This window comes from Zalophus californianus, chromosome 4 (genome assembly GCF_009762305.2).
Source record: "Zalophus californianus isolate mZalCal1 chromosome 4, mZalCal1.pri.v2, whole genome shotgun sequence".
NCBI classification, from domain to species: Eukaryota; Metazoa; Chordata; class Mammalia; order Carnivora; family Otariidae; genus Zalophus; species Zalophus californianus.
Window position 1 is genome coordinate 28,928,153 of NC_045598.1, and position 16,039 is coordinate 28,944,191.

Here is a 16,039-nt window from a genome sequence, read left to right on the forward strand (position 1 = left end):
GTAATCTGAAACAGTGTAACCAGAAACAACCTACCTAAGGACAGCTGGGGGATGGGACCATACAAGCAGGAGTCCTTCCTCCTGGCTGCATAAAGGTCACTTAAACAGCAAACCCACTAATGGGATTAATAATTATACAAGAAGCCTGGGTTCCTTCCCCAAACCACACAGGAATCCTGTCTATCAAGAAAGGGGGCTCAAGAGGATAGAAGCCCCATTACTCTGAGAAATCTTATTAAGATTTATTTAAGGGGCGCCGGGATGGCTGTCGGTTAAGCATCTGCCTTTGGCTCAGGTCATGATCCCATGGAAGCCTGCTTCTCCCTCTGCCTCTGCCTGCCCCTCCCCCTGCTTGTGCGTTCTCTCTGTCAAATAAATAAATAAAAATCTTAAAAAAAATAGTATCTAAAAAGTGGTAGTAATATTCTTCAACTGACACATATTATATATATTAAGTAAGCAAATCCAAAAACAATTTGCGTAAATATGTATTTTTAAGAATAATTACATATAATCTGGTAAATGTATACCTATTTTTTCCTGAAAGGAATTTCTTGAAACCATAATAGGTAAGGGCAGAAGAATACTTTTACTTTACTCAACTACTGAAGGAGCCCAAATATGTACATGGTTTCTTTCTTTTTTTTTTTTGTATACTATCTGTTTCTAGAAATTGTCAAAAGGGGTTATGTGGACAACAGGACCAAGGACCAGTTTTCTTCTTTTTATATCTCTGTATTACAAAGTGCTGGGAAGGGATTTCAAATTGAGTTGCATATGAGTACAAAAGTAAAAGAAAGAGATGGTCCCTAAAAAGCAGAAGAGGGAGCTCTATAGCTATGAAGCCAGAAAAAGTATGCTGATGAATCATGCTTCTAAAGGTTCAGGAAAACCAATTTCATATAAAAATTGGAAAATAGGGGCGCCTGGGTGGCTCAGTTGTTAAGCGTCTGCCTTCGGCTCAGGTCATGATCCCAGGGTCCTGGTATGGAGCCCCGCATCGGGCTCCCTGCTCAGCGGGAAGCCTGCTTCTCCCTCTCCCACTCCCCCTGCTTGTGTTCCCTCTCTAGCTGTTTCTCTTTCCATCAAATAAATAAATAAAATCTTAAAAAAAAAATGGAAAATAAACTTCAAAACTTACTACACAAAACTACAGTAACCAAGACTGTGTGGTACTGGTATAAGAAGAGACATATAGATCAACAGAATGCAAAGTCCAGATATAAACCTTCACAGTTAGGGTCAAATGGCTTTCAAGGGTGACAAGACAATTCAATGAATCATATTTTTGATAAATAATGCTGGGACAACTGGACATTCTCAAAAAAAAGAATGAAGTTGGATCCCTATCTCACACCATCACAAAAATTAACTCAAAATGTATCAGAGGCCTAAATGTAAGAGCTAAAAACATACAACTCTTAGAACCCATTTGATTAGGCAAATGGTTTCTTCGATATAACCACAGGAAGCCTAACAAGAAAAAATATATAAATATGTGACCCTCATACATTGCTGATGGGAATATAAAATGGTACAGCCACCTTGGAAACTGTTTGGCAGTTCCCCAAAGGCTAAGGACAGAATTACTAAATGATCCAGCAATTCCACTCCTAGGTATATACCCAAGAGAAATGAAAACAGGTTCACACAAAACTTGTCATGAATATTCACAGCAGTATTATACCTAGTAGCCAAATGACCACTAACTGATGAATACATAAATAAAATGTGGTACAGGGGCGCCTGGGTGGCTCAGATGGTTAAGCGTCTGCCTTCGGCTCAGGTCATGATCCCAGGGTCCTGGGATCGAGTCCCGCATCGGGCTCCCTGCTCCTTGGGAGCCTGCTTCTCCTTCTGCCTCTCTCTCTCTCTCTCTCTGTCTCTCATGAATAAATAAATAAAATCTTTAAAAAAAAAAATAAAATAAAATAAAATAAAATGTGGTACATCCATTCAATGGAGTACTCTTCAGCATTAAAAAGAAATGTAATAGTAACACATATTTTGTTTAGGGGTTTTTATCCTTGGTGTGATTATAGTGGTAAGAGCCTATCGCTTATAGAACTACCGTATAACCCAGCAATCCCACCGTGGGTATTTATCCGAAAGAACTGAAATCAGGATTCTGAAGAGATACCTGCACTCCCATGTCCACTGAAGCATTATTCACATTACCCAAGGTGTGAAAACCACCTAAATGTCCATCAATGCATAAATGGATAAAGAAAATGTGGTATATATAGTGGAATATATTATTCAGCCTTAAAAAAAAGAAGGAAATCCTGTCTTATGCTACAACACAGATGAACCAGGAGATCACGCTAAATGAAATAAACCAGTCGCAGAAGAACAAATACTGCATGATTCTATTTTTGTGAGGTATCTACAATAGCCAAACTCATGGAAGCAGAGAGTAGAACGGTGGCTGCCAGGTGGAGGGAGAAATGGGGAGTAGAAAGTTTCAGTTACACATGAATAGGCTCTAGAGATCTACTGTACAATACTGTACCAGTAGTTAACAATACTATATAGGCACTTAAAAATCTGTGGAAGTCAGGGCACCTGGCTGGCTCAGTCGGTAGAGCACACCTCTTAATCTCAGGTTGTGAGTTCAAGCCCCACACTGAGTGTGGAGTCTACTTAAAAAAAAAAAAAAAAAAATCCTGTGGAACTTGTTTTAATGTTCTTGTTTAAAAAAAAAAAAGATTTTATTTATTTGAGAGAGATCACAGAGGGAGAGGGAGAAGCCAACTCACTGCTGAGTGGAGAGCCCGATGTGGGGCTCAATCCCAGGACCCTGAGATCATAACCTCAACCAAAAGCAGATGTTTAACCAGCTGAGCCACCCAGGTGCCCCTGTTTTTAGTGTCCTTACCACAATTTTTAAAAACCTATCATTTGGAGATACATATTGAAACATGAATATACAAGAAAATGGTATGATGTCTAGGATTTTCAATGTGACACAGGAGGCAGAAGTGAGAGTAGGTCGGGTATGGAGAGGGCACTGACCATGGCCTGGGATTTGGGGCAGTGTGATGGGTACACAGGGGTTTGTTTTTTTTTTTTACCTTCTTTATTTGTATAGATTCAAAAACTCCCTTTAATAGAGAGTTCAAAAGTATTCACTTTTTCCTGTAGTTTATCTTGATAATATCTGTAACAGGCCTTCCCAAACTATGCTTCTAGGACGATAAATGGTGATACTCTTTTTGGAAAAGTCTACGGTGTTTTCCAAAACCAAAAACCAATTCCCTGATTCTCCAGGCACCAACAAGTTGATTCCATTCTGACACTTATTACCAGAGTTAGGGCAGACCCACAGGTTAAGGGCTCAGTCCCACAAGCGTGCCCCCCCCACTTCAAATACCAGGCCTCTCATACTTCTGACCAACGAGCTATAAATCAGGGGTACCCTAAACCCCCTCTTCAGGTTTCATAATTTGCTACAAGGTCCATCAGCCCCAAGAACTCAGGAATACGATTTATTTACTGTTAATGGTCTATTATAAAGGATTACAACTCAGCAACAGCCAAATGCACAGGGCAAGGTATGGGGAGGGGCGGGGAGCTGCCATGCCTTTTCTGAGCACACCACCCTCCTAGCACCCCTTTTCATTCACCAACAAAAGCTCAAGTTTAGATTTTTTTTTTTTTGGTTTTATTTGAGAGCGCGCACGCATGTGCCCAAGTCGGGGGGAGGGGCACAGGGGGGAGGCTGATGCAGGGCTCAATCCCAGGACCCTGAGATCATGACCTGAGACAAAGTCAGACACTTAACTGACTGAACCATCCAGGCGCCCCATAGTTTGGGGATTTTTAAGGAAGTTTCTTTATGCAGTCATGATTAATTAAGTCATTGGCTGCTGGTGATTAACTCAGTCTCTAGCCCTCCTCCCCTCTCTGAGGTTTGAGGTAAGGCTGAAAGTTCTAAGCCCCCATCCTGAAGCCATCTAGGGGCCTTCAGCCCTCAGTCATCTCCATTAGCATTCCAAGAAATTTTTTGTTTTTTAAAGTTTTATTTATTCATTTGAGACACACAGAGAGAGAGCGAGAGCATGAGCAGGGGCAGAGGCAGAGGGAGAGGGAGAAACAGCTCCCCGCTGAGCCAGGAGCCTGATGTGGGGCTCGATCCCAGGACCCCGGGATCATGACCTGAGCTGAAGGCAGATGCTTAACCATCTGAGCCACCCAGGCACTCAAGCATTCAAAAATTTCTTTTGTATGCAGTGTATGCCAGTCATTTTATCACTCTGGAGATTCCAAGGGTTTTAGGAACTGTGTGCCAGAGCAGGGGACAAAGACCAAATATATATTTCCCACTGTACTACTGTGCTGTATTTACGAAAATCACCCCTTGACACAGTAATGCCGCTTCTGGGACACTATCATATAGAAATAAAAAGTCCATTACAAACAAGCTAGTGTACAAGGAAGCTTACTGCAACACTGTTTATAGTGGCGAAAATGGAGACAGTGTGAATACTCACCAAGAGGGGAGGCACAACCAGATTGCTGGGTATTTTCAGCTTTTGAAAAGAATGTGAGATTATAACAATGGCTAACAGTCCTTACTAGAAGCCAGGCACTGTTCTATACAATTTAAATAGATCTTACCTATAACCCTCACAGAAACCTCTACCACTATGATGACCATTTGACAGAGAAGGGAACTGAGGAGGCTGGAGTTTAAGAAACCTGCCCAAGGTCACACATCTAATAAGGGAAAGAGTCAGGATTCACATTCAAAGATAGTTTGGCTCCAAAGCCCACGCTCTTCATCACTACTCTATACACTTCTCTCTGGATGCACTCAACCTGCAGGAGCATATGTGATAAGTGAAAAAGCAGATAATATGTACTGTTAGATCCAATTTCTTTCTTAAAAAAAAAAAAATCCCTTTATGACATAACTAAAATTCCAAGTGAAAAAAAATCCCCAACTCTGTGTGTCTGCGTGTGTGTGTGTCCAGGAGGATGTGTTAGGATATCAAGCTGTTAATGTTGGTTACCCTCAGAACGTTGGGGCTGAAGTAGAACACAAGGTAATTAACCTGTCTCATATTCACCTCTAAATAGTTTGACTTAGTACAATCAGAATATAATACTTTTCTAATAAAAAAAAAAAAAACTCTAGCAAAATATAAGAAGATGCGTCTAAAATGGAGAAGTATGATTAGGACAGCCTTCTCTGATAGCCCGTCCTGTTCTTATGTAGGTAAAAATGTCATCTCTAAAACTGCAAATGGTGGAGGCACTGGGTAGGGAGGGAACAGGCTGACGGAGCATGAGGTTACAAAAGCTTTGGATCATAGACAGGGTGACAGAAGGGGCACAGGACTGAGTAGCGGCTGGGCACAGGAAGAGCAGATGAACCAAAAAGGTGGGAGACAAGTAAGAAAGGTAAGTTAGACACAGCAAATTCTGCCTGCATTGCAATTCTATTAAATGGCATTAATGAACCAAACCAACATATTTCCTCATTTTGGACCAGCGGCTATGGGAGTACTGAGTAAATGGATGAGTCCGTCATATTCTATAAGCACCCATGAGCAAACACACACAAAAGAGTGTAAATCAAATCAAAGCCCTATGGAGGGAGAATCCACCGCGCTACTTCTCCGAAGCGGTAACATCCCAGGCAGCAACAGATGTCCCAAAGGACGGGTATGGGTATTAAGTATCACGGGAGCTAGAGAAGAAAGAGTGGATTATTCAGGAGAAGCTTCACTGAGGAGGTGGAATTTAAGCTGGACCTTGAAAAGTGAGAAGCCAAAATAGGTACAAAAGATAGCACAAGCAAAAGCGCAGAGAGAAAACACAAGGTACATTTGGGACAAATGAATCAAACAACACCTCTTAAGCAGATGGCTTGAGAAATGACAGCATGACAGCATAAGGAGAGCCGTGAGTGTCAGATTCAGGGGTCTGACCTACGGAGACAGTGTGAGATGGTTAAAAGATGACTTGTTGCTTAACCTTTCAGACCCTGTTTCTCCATCTGTAAAATGGGAAATCTTTCTCTATGCTGAATATCCCTTATAGACAAGGCACTGGGGTCAACACTGGAGCTACGGCAATGTTTCCCACTTTCAAGGGGCCTATAATCTATACCTATCCCTCAAGAAGTAGCTTTAAGGAATAAATGAGATAAATGCAGGTGGCTGAGTAGTATCTAGAACACAGCAAGTGTTCAAGTCTCAATATCCTTGAGATCTACAAACATGCACATCAAATTCTAAACAATAGACAATTTGCCGTAAAATAGCTGCTAACAGGACATAAGGCAAAGTCATCGAGTATTTCTAAACAGAGAAGTGACATCAAACAATGAATGTTTCCTGAGCTCTCTGTACAAGCCCATGTTTTAGGATTATTGGGCTAGAAGTGGTTTATAAGAAGGACTGTAGCCAGGGAGACTAAACACTGTTAAAATACAAAGTTGGACCACAAAGTAGGAATAAATGACTTTTTTTTTTTTTTAGATTTTATTTATTTATTTGAGAGAGAGAGAGAGCACAAGAGGAGGGAGGGTCAGAGGGAGAAGCAGGCTCCCTGATGCAGGGCTCGATCCTGAGATTCCAGGATCATGACCCGAGCTGAAAGCAGACACTTAACTGACTGAGCCACCCAGGCACCCTAATAATTGTCTCTTCTTGGTTCATGAAAGCAGGAGAGGAGAGCAAAAGAGGTGGGTTACAACACCCCAAAGGGCAGCAGCGAGTCAGTCAACCCTATGATGCTATCACCAGGAAAAGATACCTAAGTTCATTTCTCACTGACATATAAGTAAGAAACTTGTTTTTAGAGTAAAGAATGCCAGATTTTTATTAAGTATAATACACCGACAAATGAGACACTCTACTCATTTAAACAAAAAACACCTACTGAATCGTGCCAAAGCACTAACTTTGATCAGCACAAAAACTTTAAAGGAGGAAAGAAAGATATCCAACAATGCTTCATGCAGCCATTTACTTATCCACCGGAATGATATAAATGCTGAGGAAAGATCTGTTTGATGAAAGCTTCAGGTGAGTCTGATAAAACAAACAGCAGAAACTAGGCTGATCCTTTAAAGGAAACTGGATAAAATCTGCCTGTTTGTTTTTATTCTTCTTACAAAAACACACAATGCTTCACTAATTTGCATAAAATTCCCCTTTGGGGACCGTGCTAATCCACTCTATCATTCTAGTTTGGGTACATAAGCCTTTAGCAGAAAGTAATGCATTTTTAAAGAAAATTTTCAGAATGGTTTGAACTCCAAAATCCTTGAGATCTAAGAATGTGTCACTCAAAATTCTGAGAGAAAAGAATGTGTACTTCATCACCATCAAAAATGAAGAAACGGGGCGCGTGGGTGGCTCAGTCGTTAAGCGTCTGCCTTCAGCTCAGGTCATGATCCCGGGGTCCTGGCATCCAGCCCCACATCAGGCTCCCTGCTCAGCAGGAAGCCTGATTCTCCCTCTCCCACTCCCCCTGCTTGTGTTCCCTCTCTCGTTGTATCTCTCTCTGTCAAATAAATAAGTAAAATCTTTAAAAAAAAAAAAAAATCAAGAACCAGGAGTCATTCTGCAAGATTTGTTATACAGAAATTCTGAGACACTGGAGAGATTCTGTACAAAGGAAAAAGAGCAAAAGGTGAAGCAGACCATTCCTCTGATGGAATTAAAGCTTGGTTTGAATCAGCTGGGTCTTTCAGGGGCCCTCAACTTGGTTTAATGGGGTCTAAACACCCAGCAGAAGAAAACATAAAGTCTTTCGAAGATGGCACCTTCATCTTCCCCCTCAAATTATTCTATAAATACTTGAGGTTACAATGAGCAGTACACAGTCAAAAAAACCAGGCACACAGGGAAATTAGACTTCATGAGTAATAACCAGCAGAAGCAACACAAACACATCTTTAAGGACTTCAGAGGTTGAAATTAAACACAGAATATACAACAACTGGGCTTACTCTGCTTAAAGAAATAAAGTTTAATAATAATTGCAGAGAAAGCTACTGAAAAATTACATAGATTTTAGAAATAATTAAGTGGAATTTCTGGAAATTAAAAATGTAAAAAAATTTAAAAAATCAAGGAAAGGTTTACCAGCAAGTCAGACTCAACTGAAAAGAGATTTAGTGAACTGTCAGGTGGCCTAGAGGCAAAGACAGAAGACATGGAAGGGCTAATAAAAGACATAAAGAATACAATGAGAAAGTTTAACATACATGTAAGCAGAGTAGAAGAGATGGGACAGAGCTCAGAGCAAATGAGGTATCTTAAGAGGTAATAGCTGGGAATTTTCCAGAACTGATGAAAATTACTAAGCCACCATTTCAAGAAGTCCAATGAAACCCAACCCAGATAATTACAAAGAAATTCATACTTAGACACATTATAGTTGACTGCAAAAAACCAAGATGAAAATAAACTCTTAAAAATAGCAGGAAGAGGGGTGCCTAGGTAGCTCAGTCAGTTAAGCATCTGCCTTCAGCTCAGGTCATGATCCCAGGGTCCTGGGATCGAGCCCCACATGGGGAAACCTCTGCTCAGCAGGGAACCTGCTTCTCCCTCTCCCTCTGTTTGCCGCTCTACCTACTTGTGCTCTCTCTCTGTCAAATAAATAAATAAAATCTTAAAAAAAAAAAATAGCAGGAAGGGGGGGGCGCCCAGGATGCTCAGTCAGTTAAGCAACCAACCCCTGATTTTGGCTCAGGTCATGATCTCAGAGTCCTGAGATGGAGCCCCACATTGGACTCTGCACTCAGCAGGGAGTCTACTTGAGAGTCTCTCTCCCTCTGCACCCTCCTCTAAAAAAAGAACAGCAGGAGGAAATGGTAATGACAGGTGGTAAGACAGAACAGACAGAACGCAACAGAATTACTTTAAAGGGGCTCTGACCATTTGAATTGATAAACTTCACTATTTATGTAATTCTCTATTCTAAAAAGAATTCAAAGCAGTTTACCAAGATTCATATAATAAAATCCAATAAAATAAATTTAAAATGAGACAAGTAAAACAAAGAGGAATAGAAAAGTAAGCTGGATAAAAAATAAATAAATAAATAAATAAATAAATAAATAAAAAAGAAAAGTAAGCTGGATGCAACATTAAGAGTCATTCCCAAAATGCACGCTATAAATACTTGCTTCCTAGAGGAGAACCACTAAACATTTTAGCACCTATACAAAGAAACAGTCCATTATCAGATATTCAGTAAAAACCAACTAGCTGTTCAAGGAAAACAACTATTCCTTTTTTTAAAATTTATTTATTTGAGAGAGAAGGAGAGAGAGTGTGCATGTGTGCAAGCGGGGGCAGGGGAGGGGCAGAGGGAGAGAAACAGATTCCCAGCTGAGTGGAGCGCCCAACATGGGGCTCAATCTACTACCCTGAGATCATGACCTGAGCCAAAATCAAGAGCCAGAGGCTCAACCAACAGAGCCACCCAGGCTCCCCTCAGGAAAAACAACTATTCCTAAAAATCATAATAATTAGTAATGATAGTAAACATTTACAACATTCTCTTACAATAAATACAGTAGCACATTTAACAGGACCAGAATATAATTCATCAAATACAACTTTATAGGGAAGACCAAGAAATATCAATATGACAAATTCCAGGGACGTGACTCAATTCAAGGGGAAGATCTCGGGAATGGATGGCCTACACCTGCTTCAAAAAACCTTTAATACATAAGTGCTTGTCTCAGCCAAGCTTCTGCAAGCTGTGGCTTTAAGACTCCTTGCCTCACGGGTACCTAGGTGCAGCCATTCTGTGTGGGTAGTTAAGTACAAAGCCAGATGCTGAACCATCCACCAAGCCAGGAGGAGGATTATAGGCTTTTGTGAAAACTGAGGAGTCAGACATCATTCCATCTCAACTCACAGAAGTGAGGTCCAGGGTGTTCCTTAACCAGTCTTATGACCTCAGAAAGCAGATAATACTAGCTCTACATTCTACAAGTGGCAATTAATTGAAAAGAAATAAGATTTAACTTACTTAAGCCATAGTAAAAGAAAAATCAAAAGGACTTGGTATAATTGATTAGGTTGGCAGAAAGGAGTCAAAGATGCCTACAGAGTTTCGAATGAGGGAGAAAAGAAGTACTATAACAGAAAAACTGAGCAGACAAGTTTTGAAGGAAACAAAACAGTTTAGTTTTAGATAAAATGTCTGAGCTTGAATATCTGAGCGGAAATGACTAGAAGACATTTTCTAGATATTTCGAAATCTGTACACAGAGATAATAATCAAAGTCACTAAGTAGTTCTAACTCCCAAACTACCAAAATCCCTCTTCCTCAAATCACTGGCCCAGCGCAAACACAAAAACTGGATCCCACAAGATATACCAACTGAAAGAAGTACACAGCCACAATACAAAAAGCAGGTTATGTTTCAGAGTGACCCAGTGCACAGGAAGAGTGTCCAATACAGACAGCTATGTAAAGTCTGACTCAGAAAGATAAATGTACAGATCTATATCCCATCACTAGACATTAGAATAGAATTAGACTATATGGCTTACCTACAGATAATGATACAATTTCCTTACAAAGTAAATACTATCTACTCTGTGTTTTATATTTAAGAATACACAAGTACATTCTGTTCACAGGATCAGATTTTCCTAAGAATTATTAAATTGGAGACATGGAGATTTACCAGATATGTCTGAAATTTTCCATGATAAAAGGTTTTCTTTTTAAATTAAAAAAAAACCCTCCCTGACACTTATCAGCAATGAAGACATATCTTTGTGTCTTTGAGCAGCTAGAGTCAACCTCTGCATGACAGAAGAGGCAGGGAGGACATGGTAGTTTTTCCCTCAAAAAAAAAAAAGAGGAAAAAAAGACATGATTAAGGAGACTCAAAAGGGTTCCTAACTTCTAGGTAGGATAGGAGTTAAATATAAGGGCTACTGTAGCTTAAAAATAAAGTAATAAAAAAGTAAAAAAAATAAACTTACTCTTTTCAATGAGCTGATCCTGAACTCCTGCCAATGCACTTACTGCCTAAAAGAAAAAAAACACCTATTACTAGAAAAATTATCACAGACCTCCGGAGAGCACTCAGACAGCAGGGAAAGAGAAAACTCGCAGAAATTTAACTGAGGAGTTCCTCCACGATGGGCCACAGAAAGATTCCCCCCACCTCACTTACAGCTGCTGAAGTAACTGAGGATTTACTGAAGAGCCGCTCAGCTTCCTTAAACTTCCGGTTCCTTCGATCGTTTTTGCTATTGGAGTTTCTAAAACACACACAAGAAACTCATAAGCACCAAGCTGTATCTATGGCTCAAGCTGAGGATGGCCCAGGACACATGTAAGGAACTCTCTCTCATTGTCTCTCTTTTTTAAATTACCAACTTTCACACGAAAATACCTCCATACCATTTGGATTGACCAAAACGACCTTTACGCTGAATGCCTACACAGATAGCAACGGTTTCCAACACATGGCAGGTGCTCCACTATGGGACATTAGTTAGTTCACAGTCACTGTCATTTTAATATATACTTATTTTGATATTTTTAAAAACAACTAGCACAGACTAGTGATATGAAATGTTTCTGTCAAGCAAGCTTAACTGAAAAAATTTAATGAACACGGGGCGTCTGGGTGGCTCAGTGGAGCATGCGACTCTTGATCTTGGGGTTGTGAGTCTGAGCCCCACACTGGGTTTAGAGATTACTTAAAAAAATAAAATCTTTAGGGGCGCCTGGGTGGCTCAGTTGTTAAGCGTCTGCCTTCGGCTCAGGTCATAATCCCAGGGTCCTGGGATCGAGCCCCGCATCAGGCTCCCTGCTCTGTGGGAAGCCTGCTTCTCCCTCTCCCATTCCCCCTGCTTGTGTTTCCTCTCTTGCTGTATCTCTCTCTGTCAAATAAATAAATAAAATCTTTAAAAAAATGAATAAAATAAAATCTTTAAAAAAAAATTAAAGAACAAACCAGGGTTCCTTAAGGAAATGGCTGGTATTAGTTCTGGGATAAGAAAAGGACAAGGTGAGTCTAAGACACCTTGTTGGGACAGAAAGCAACAAAATGCTGGAAGACTGAAGGGTCAAGTCAAAAAGACAAAGGAATCAGCACAAGGAGGCTCCCTCTGTCCACATATGGGGCAAACCAAGCACTGAACATGATAATGATGGGTGTGTTTGCTTGGTCACTAAGCTGTATGTTTATGATGTATGCACTTCTCTGTATATATTTCAATAAGGTCATAGTAAAAAATAAGCCTCTACAATAAAAAAGTGACAGCATTAGATTCCAACACACTGATTTTTTTTTTTTTTTTTAAATCCATTGGTCTCTAGTATAGTAAAGAGAGGGCCAGAGGGCACCTGGGTGGCTCAGTCGTCAAGCTTCTGCCTTCGGCTCAGGTCATGATCCCAGGGTCCTGGGATCGAGCCCCACATCGGGCTCCCTGCTCAGCGGGAAGCCTGCTTCTCCCTCTCCCACTCCCCCTGCTTGTGTTCCTGCTCTCACTGTCTCTCTCTGTGTCAAATAAATAAATAAAATCTTAAAAAAAAGAGAGAGAGAGAGAGAGAGAGAGGGCCAGAGAAAACGAGAGAGAGAGAAGATATGAAGGGAAAATTCTTCTTTCCAAATGCCAGTAATCCACATACAGGGATCAGAATCAGCAGTATATTAAGAGAGTCAGGTAAAAATCAACAATGGATATTAAAACCACTAAATAGAAATTTGGAGGAGCAATATATTCACACTGTCTAAAAGTATAGCCTCCAATTACAATGAGAAAAAAATGAATTTTTACAAGGGAGAAATCATATGCTCAAACTTCGTACCAATAATGGAACAATATGACATATGTGCCTCCCAGTATAATAGAGGTAAACAACACACCAGGCATACAAATCACTTATGTAAGATTTTTTCCAAAAATCCTTAAAGGATCTCTCATGAGGTCACAAAAAGAAAAATATGGAATTGAGGCATTCTGCAAGACAACGTCATGAACAACTTCACCACCAAAAAGGGTAGGAGACTCTCCTAAAAGAAGAGAGGAAAGAGACTTAACAGCCAAATACAATACATGAACACTGAATGGATCAAAACAAGGCAGCAAAGCATGTTGGGGACAACTAGGGGAATTTGAAATAAAGACTATAGTAGATGATACTATTAGTGTAATGCTAATTCTCTATGTGTGATAATTGTGGCTAGGTAAGAAAAATATCCGTAGGAGGTAACTGCTGACATAATTATGGGCAAAGTGTCATGCTATCTACTTAAATGATTAGCAAAAAAAAAAAAAAAAGTGGGGGAAAGGGAAGATATAGCGATAAAGGGGTAGCAGGTGGAAGATCTTTGTGGTGATAAAATACTGTATCTTGATTGCAGTGGTGCTTAAAGGAATCTACACACAGTGACAGAACTACACATACACATTGTACCAATGTCAGTTTCCTGAGTTTGATATTCTACTATAGTTACATAAAATCCAACTATTGGGGAAGACTGGGTGAAGGGTACATGGAACCTCTCTAATTTGCTGCAACTTTCTATGTATCTGTAATTATATCAAAATTAAAAAAAAAAATTTAGAGAGGAGGGGGAGGGGCAGAGAGACAGAGAGAATCTTAAGCAGGCTCCACACCCAGAGAGAATCTTAAGCAGGCTCCACACCCAGCACAGAGCCCAACATGGGGCTCAATCCCACGACCCTGAGATCATAACCTGAGCCGGATGCTTAACTGACTGAGCCACCCAGGCGCCTCTAAAAATTTTAAGTACAGATATAGGTGTGTATATATTTATATACATTAGAGAGAAAGCAAATGTAGCTACATGGTAACAACTGATGAATGCAAGGGAAGGGTATCAAGTGTGCACAGTACTATTTCAACTTGAAGCGTTACAAATTTGAAAATTTTCAAAAAGCTTAGATAGTTTTCAAGAATAGTTATTACCAAATAAATTGTGGTATGGTTAGCACACAGGTGTGGCAAATATTGTAAAGGTCAAACTCACGACTAATTAAAAAATGGAAAACACTAACAAAGTGGTATGTCAGGTATTGTCATTTGCTGCACTTTAACGCCTCACGCAACCCTGTACCACCAGCCCGACTTTCCCTATTTCCCCGACGTAGGATTTGCCCACGATTACTCAGTGAGGCAGAGGCTGAGCCAGAGTCCAAGTGGAACCCCAGACGGCTTTCCACACCACCACTTTACTACTGCCTCCCTGCAAAGTTGCTAGCAAGAACATAGATAGTCCAAAAAACAATTACTAGGGCACAATACCAACACCACAGGCTTCTGACACTCACTTCTGGTTGGTCAGATACCGATCCCAGCCACGAATAATATTGCCATACATCTGAGTGTCTTCCAGGTAGCTTCCTTCAAAAGCATAGATCTGTCTCTCCAAGTTTGCCAGTGTTTCCTGCGAGATGAAAAATAAGGAAATGGGTAATGTGTTTTAAATGCAAACGTTAATTCTGACTAAACCAAACTCTGAATATTAGCCTTACACATTCAAGCTCCAATACATAAGCCACCCCGGTTGCAAAGACAAGACATGGGGAGAGGAAGGCTGTTTTCAGACTAAGACGTCTAGACCGTAGACCTGTCTTGTTGGAGCCCTTTGAGAACAGAAGGGAATGTATAGAGCCTGTCTCCAGAAAAATGTGCAAAATTTTGCATATGCTTCAGACGGCTGGTGGCAACCCAGCTGTCAAGAACCCCCGCTCAGGCAGAACGTGAGCAGTCTCCACTCGCACGCACAAAGGTACCGCTACTGGGGAGAGGAAAGGGTGAGCAGCCTTCCAGCGCCAACTCGCTCCCCTCCCCGCAGGCTCTGAGAGAACGCCCGGCACCAGGCTGTCAGTTGCCATGGAAACCTGGGAGGGCAGCTTCGGGTGAGATGGCCCTCCCCGGTGCCCAAACCTAAACACGGGGGGGAGGGGGCGGCCACCAGGGTGTCTGGAACCCTGGGTGCATGTCACAGTTCTCAATTCCCTGGACTGAGTCCTTTCCCCTCGCCTGTCACCTTCTAGATGTTCCCCAAAACATCACAGCCATGCCCGTCAAAAGCCCCATCCAACACATCTCCTAGTCCTCAAAAGGACATGCGCCCCTCCATCCTCCAAAGGCCAGACTGGATGACTGGGTCCCCCTCCCACACTCGCCTCCTACCCCACCCCCTCCAAGCCCACTGGCAAAGCCCGAACCGGTCTCCTACGGCCCCCCAGACACGCCCGAACCCACCCCTCAAAGACCAAAGACCTGCCCGCCCTCACCCAGCCAGCAAAGGCCAAGGACACAACCGCCCCTAACCCCAAAGCCACAGACATTCGCCTCCCTCGAGCTCCCACACAGAAGCCCCCACCCCAGGCGCCATCCCGCCTCCACGCCCCCGTCGGCCCCTTCCCCCTCCCCCGCTCCATGCCCCGCCCCCCCGGCCCCGGCTACCCGGCTCCGGAGTCGCGCAGCCGGGAAGCCGTGGCGCCGGCGGGCCGCGGAACGCGCAGCCGGCCTCAGGCCGCCGCGTTGCGCCGCGGGAGTAACGGCCTGGCGCAATCGGGCCGGGGCCTGGAGGCGGGGGCGGGCGCGGAGCCACCACCGAGCGCCCCCGCTGCCGGCCCCTCACCGCCAGCTCCTGCTTCCGCTTCACGAGCTCCGCCAGCTCCCGCCGGGTGTCCGGGATCTGCGGCGGCGCCGCCTTGTTGTGCATCGCCATGTTGGGCTGAGGCGGGCGGCGGCGGCGCCAGGCTGGGGGCGGTCCCTGCGCGCCGCCGCCCGCCAGGGGGCGCCCGCGCCGCACTGCGCCTGCGCGCGCGGTTTCCGGAGGCGCGCGCCGCCGCGCCGCGCTCGGGGTCCTCGGGCTCGCGAGCGCCCCGCCTGGACGGACCGGTGAAGGGCCCCACTGTGGGTCCTAGCAGCCTTTGGTCCCTCCGCGGCCGGCTGTGCGTCACAGACACTACAAATTCACCTTGTCCAAAACCAGCCTCCTCCCAAGTCACCTCAGTGAATGACTTGCACTGTCCGCCGAATTGCCCGAGTCAG

General features: G+C 42.9%; 1 protein-coding gene across 5 annotated transcripts in view; it reads right to left on the reverse strand.

Moving 5' to 3' along the window:
- Positions 1–15,780, reverse strand: part of MEAF6 (MYST/Esa1 associated factor 6) — a 29,322-nt gene extending 13,542 nt beyond the window's left edge. For all 5 annotated transcript variants that reach the window (XR_003520821.2, XR_003520824.1, XM_027599124.1 and 2 more), the window contains exons 1-4: positions 15,624–15,780; positions 14,302–14,417; positions 11,169–11,256; positions 10,975–11,020 (exon numbers count right to left, since the gene is read on the reverse strand). Coding sequence is in view for 3 of the 5 variants with exons in the window: in XM_027599124.1 (XP_027454925.1) it covers positions 10,975–11,020; positions 11,169–11,256; positions 14,302–14,417; positions 15,624–15,713 (340 nt within the window). In the remaining 2 variants the exon portion in view is untranslated. The remainder of the gene's footprint in view (positions 1–10,974; positions 11,021–11,168; positions 11,257–14,301; positions 14,418–15,623) is intronic.
- Positions 15,781–16,039: the final 259 nt, after the last annotated feature.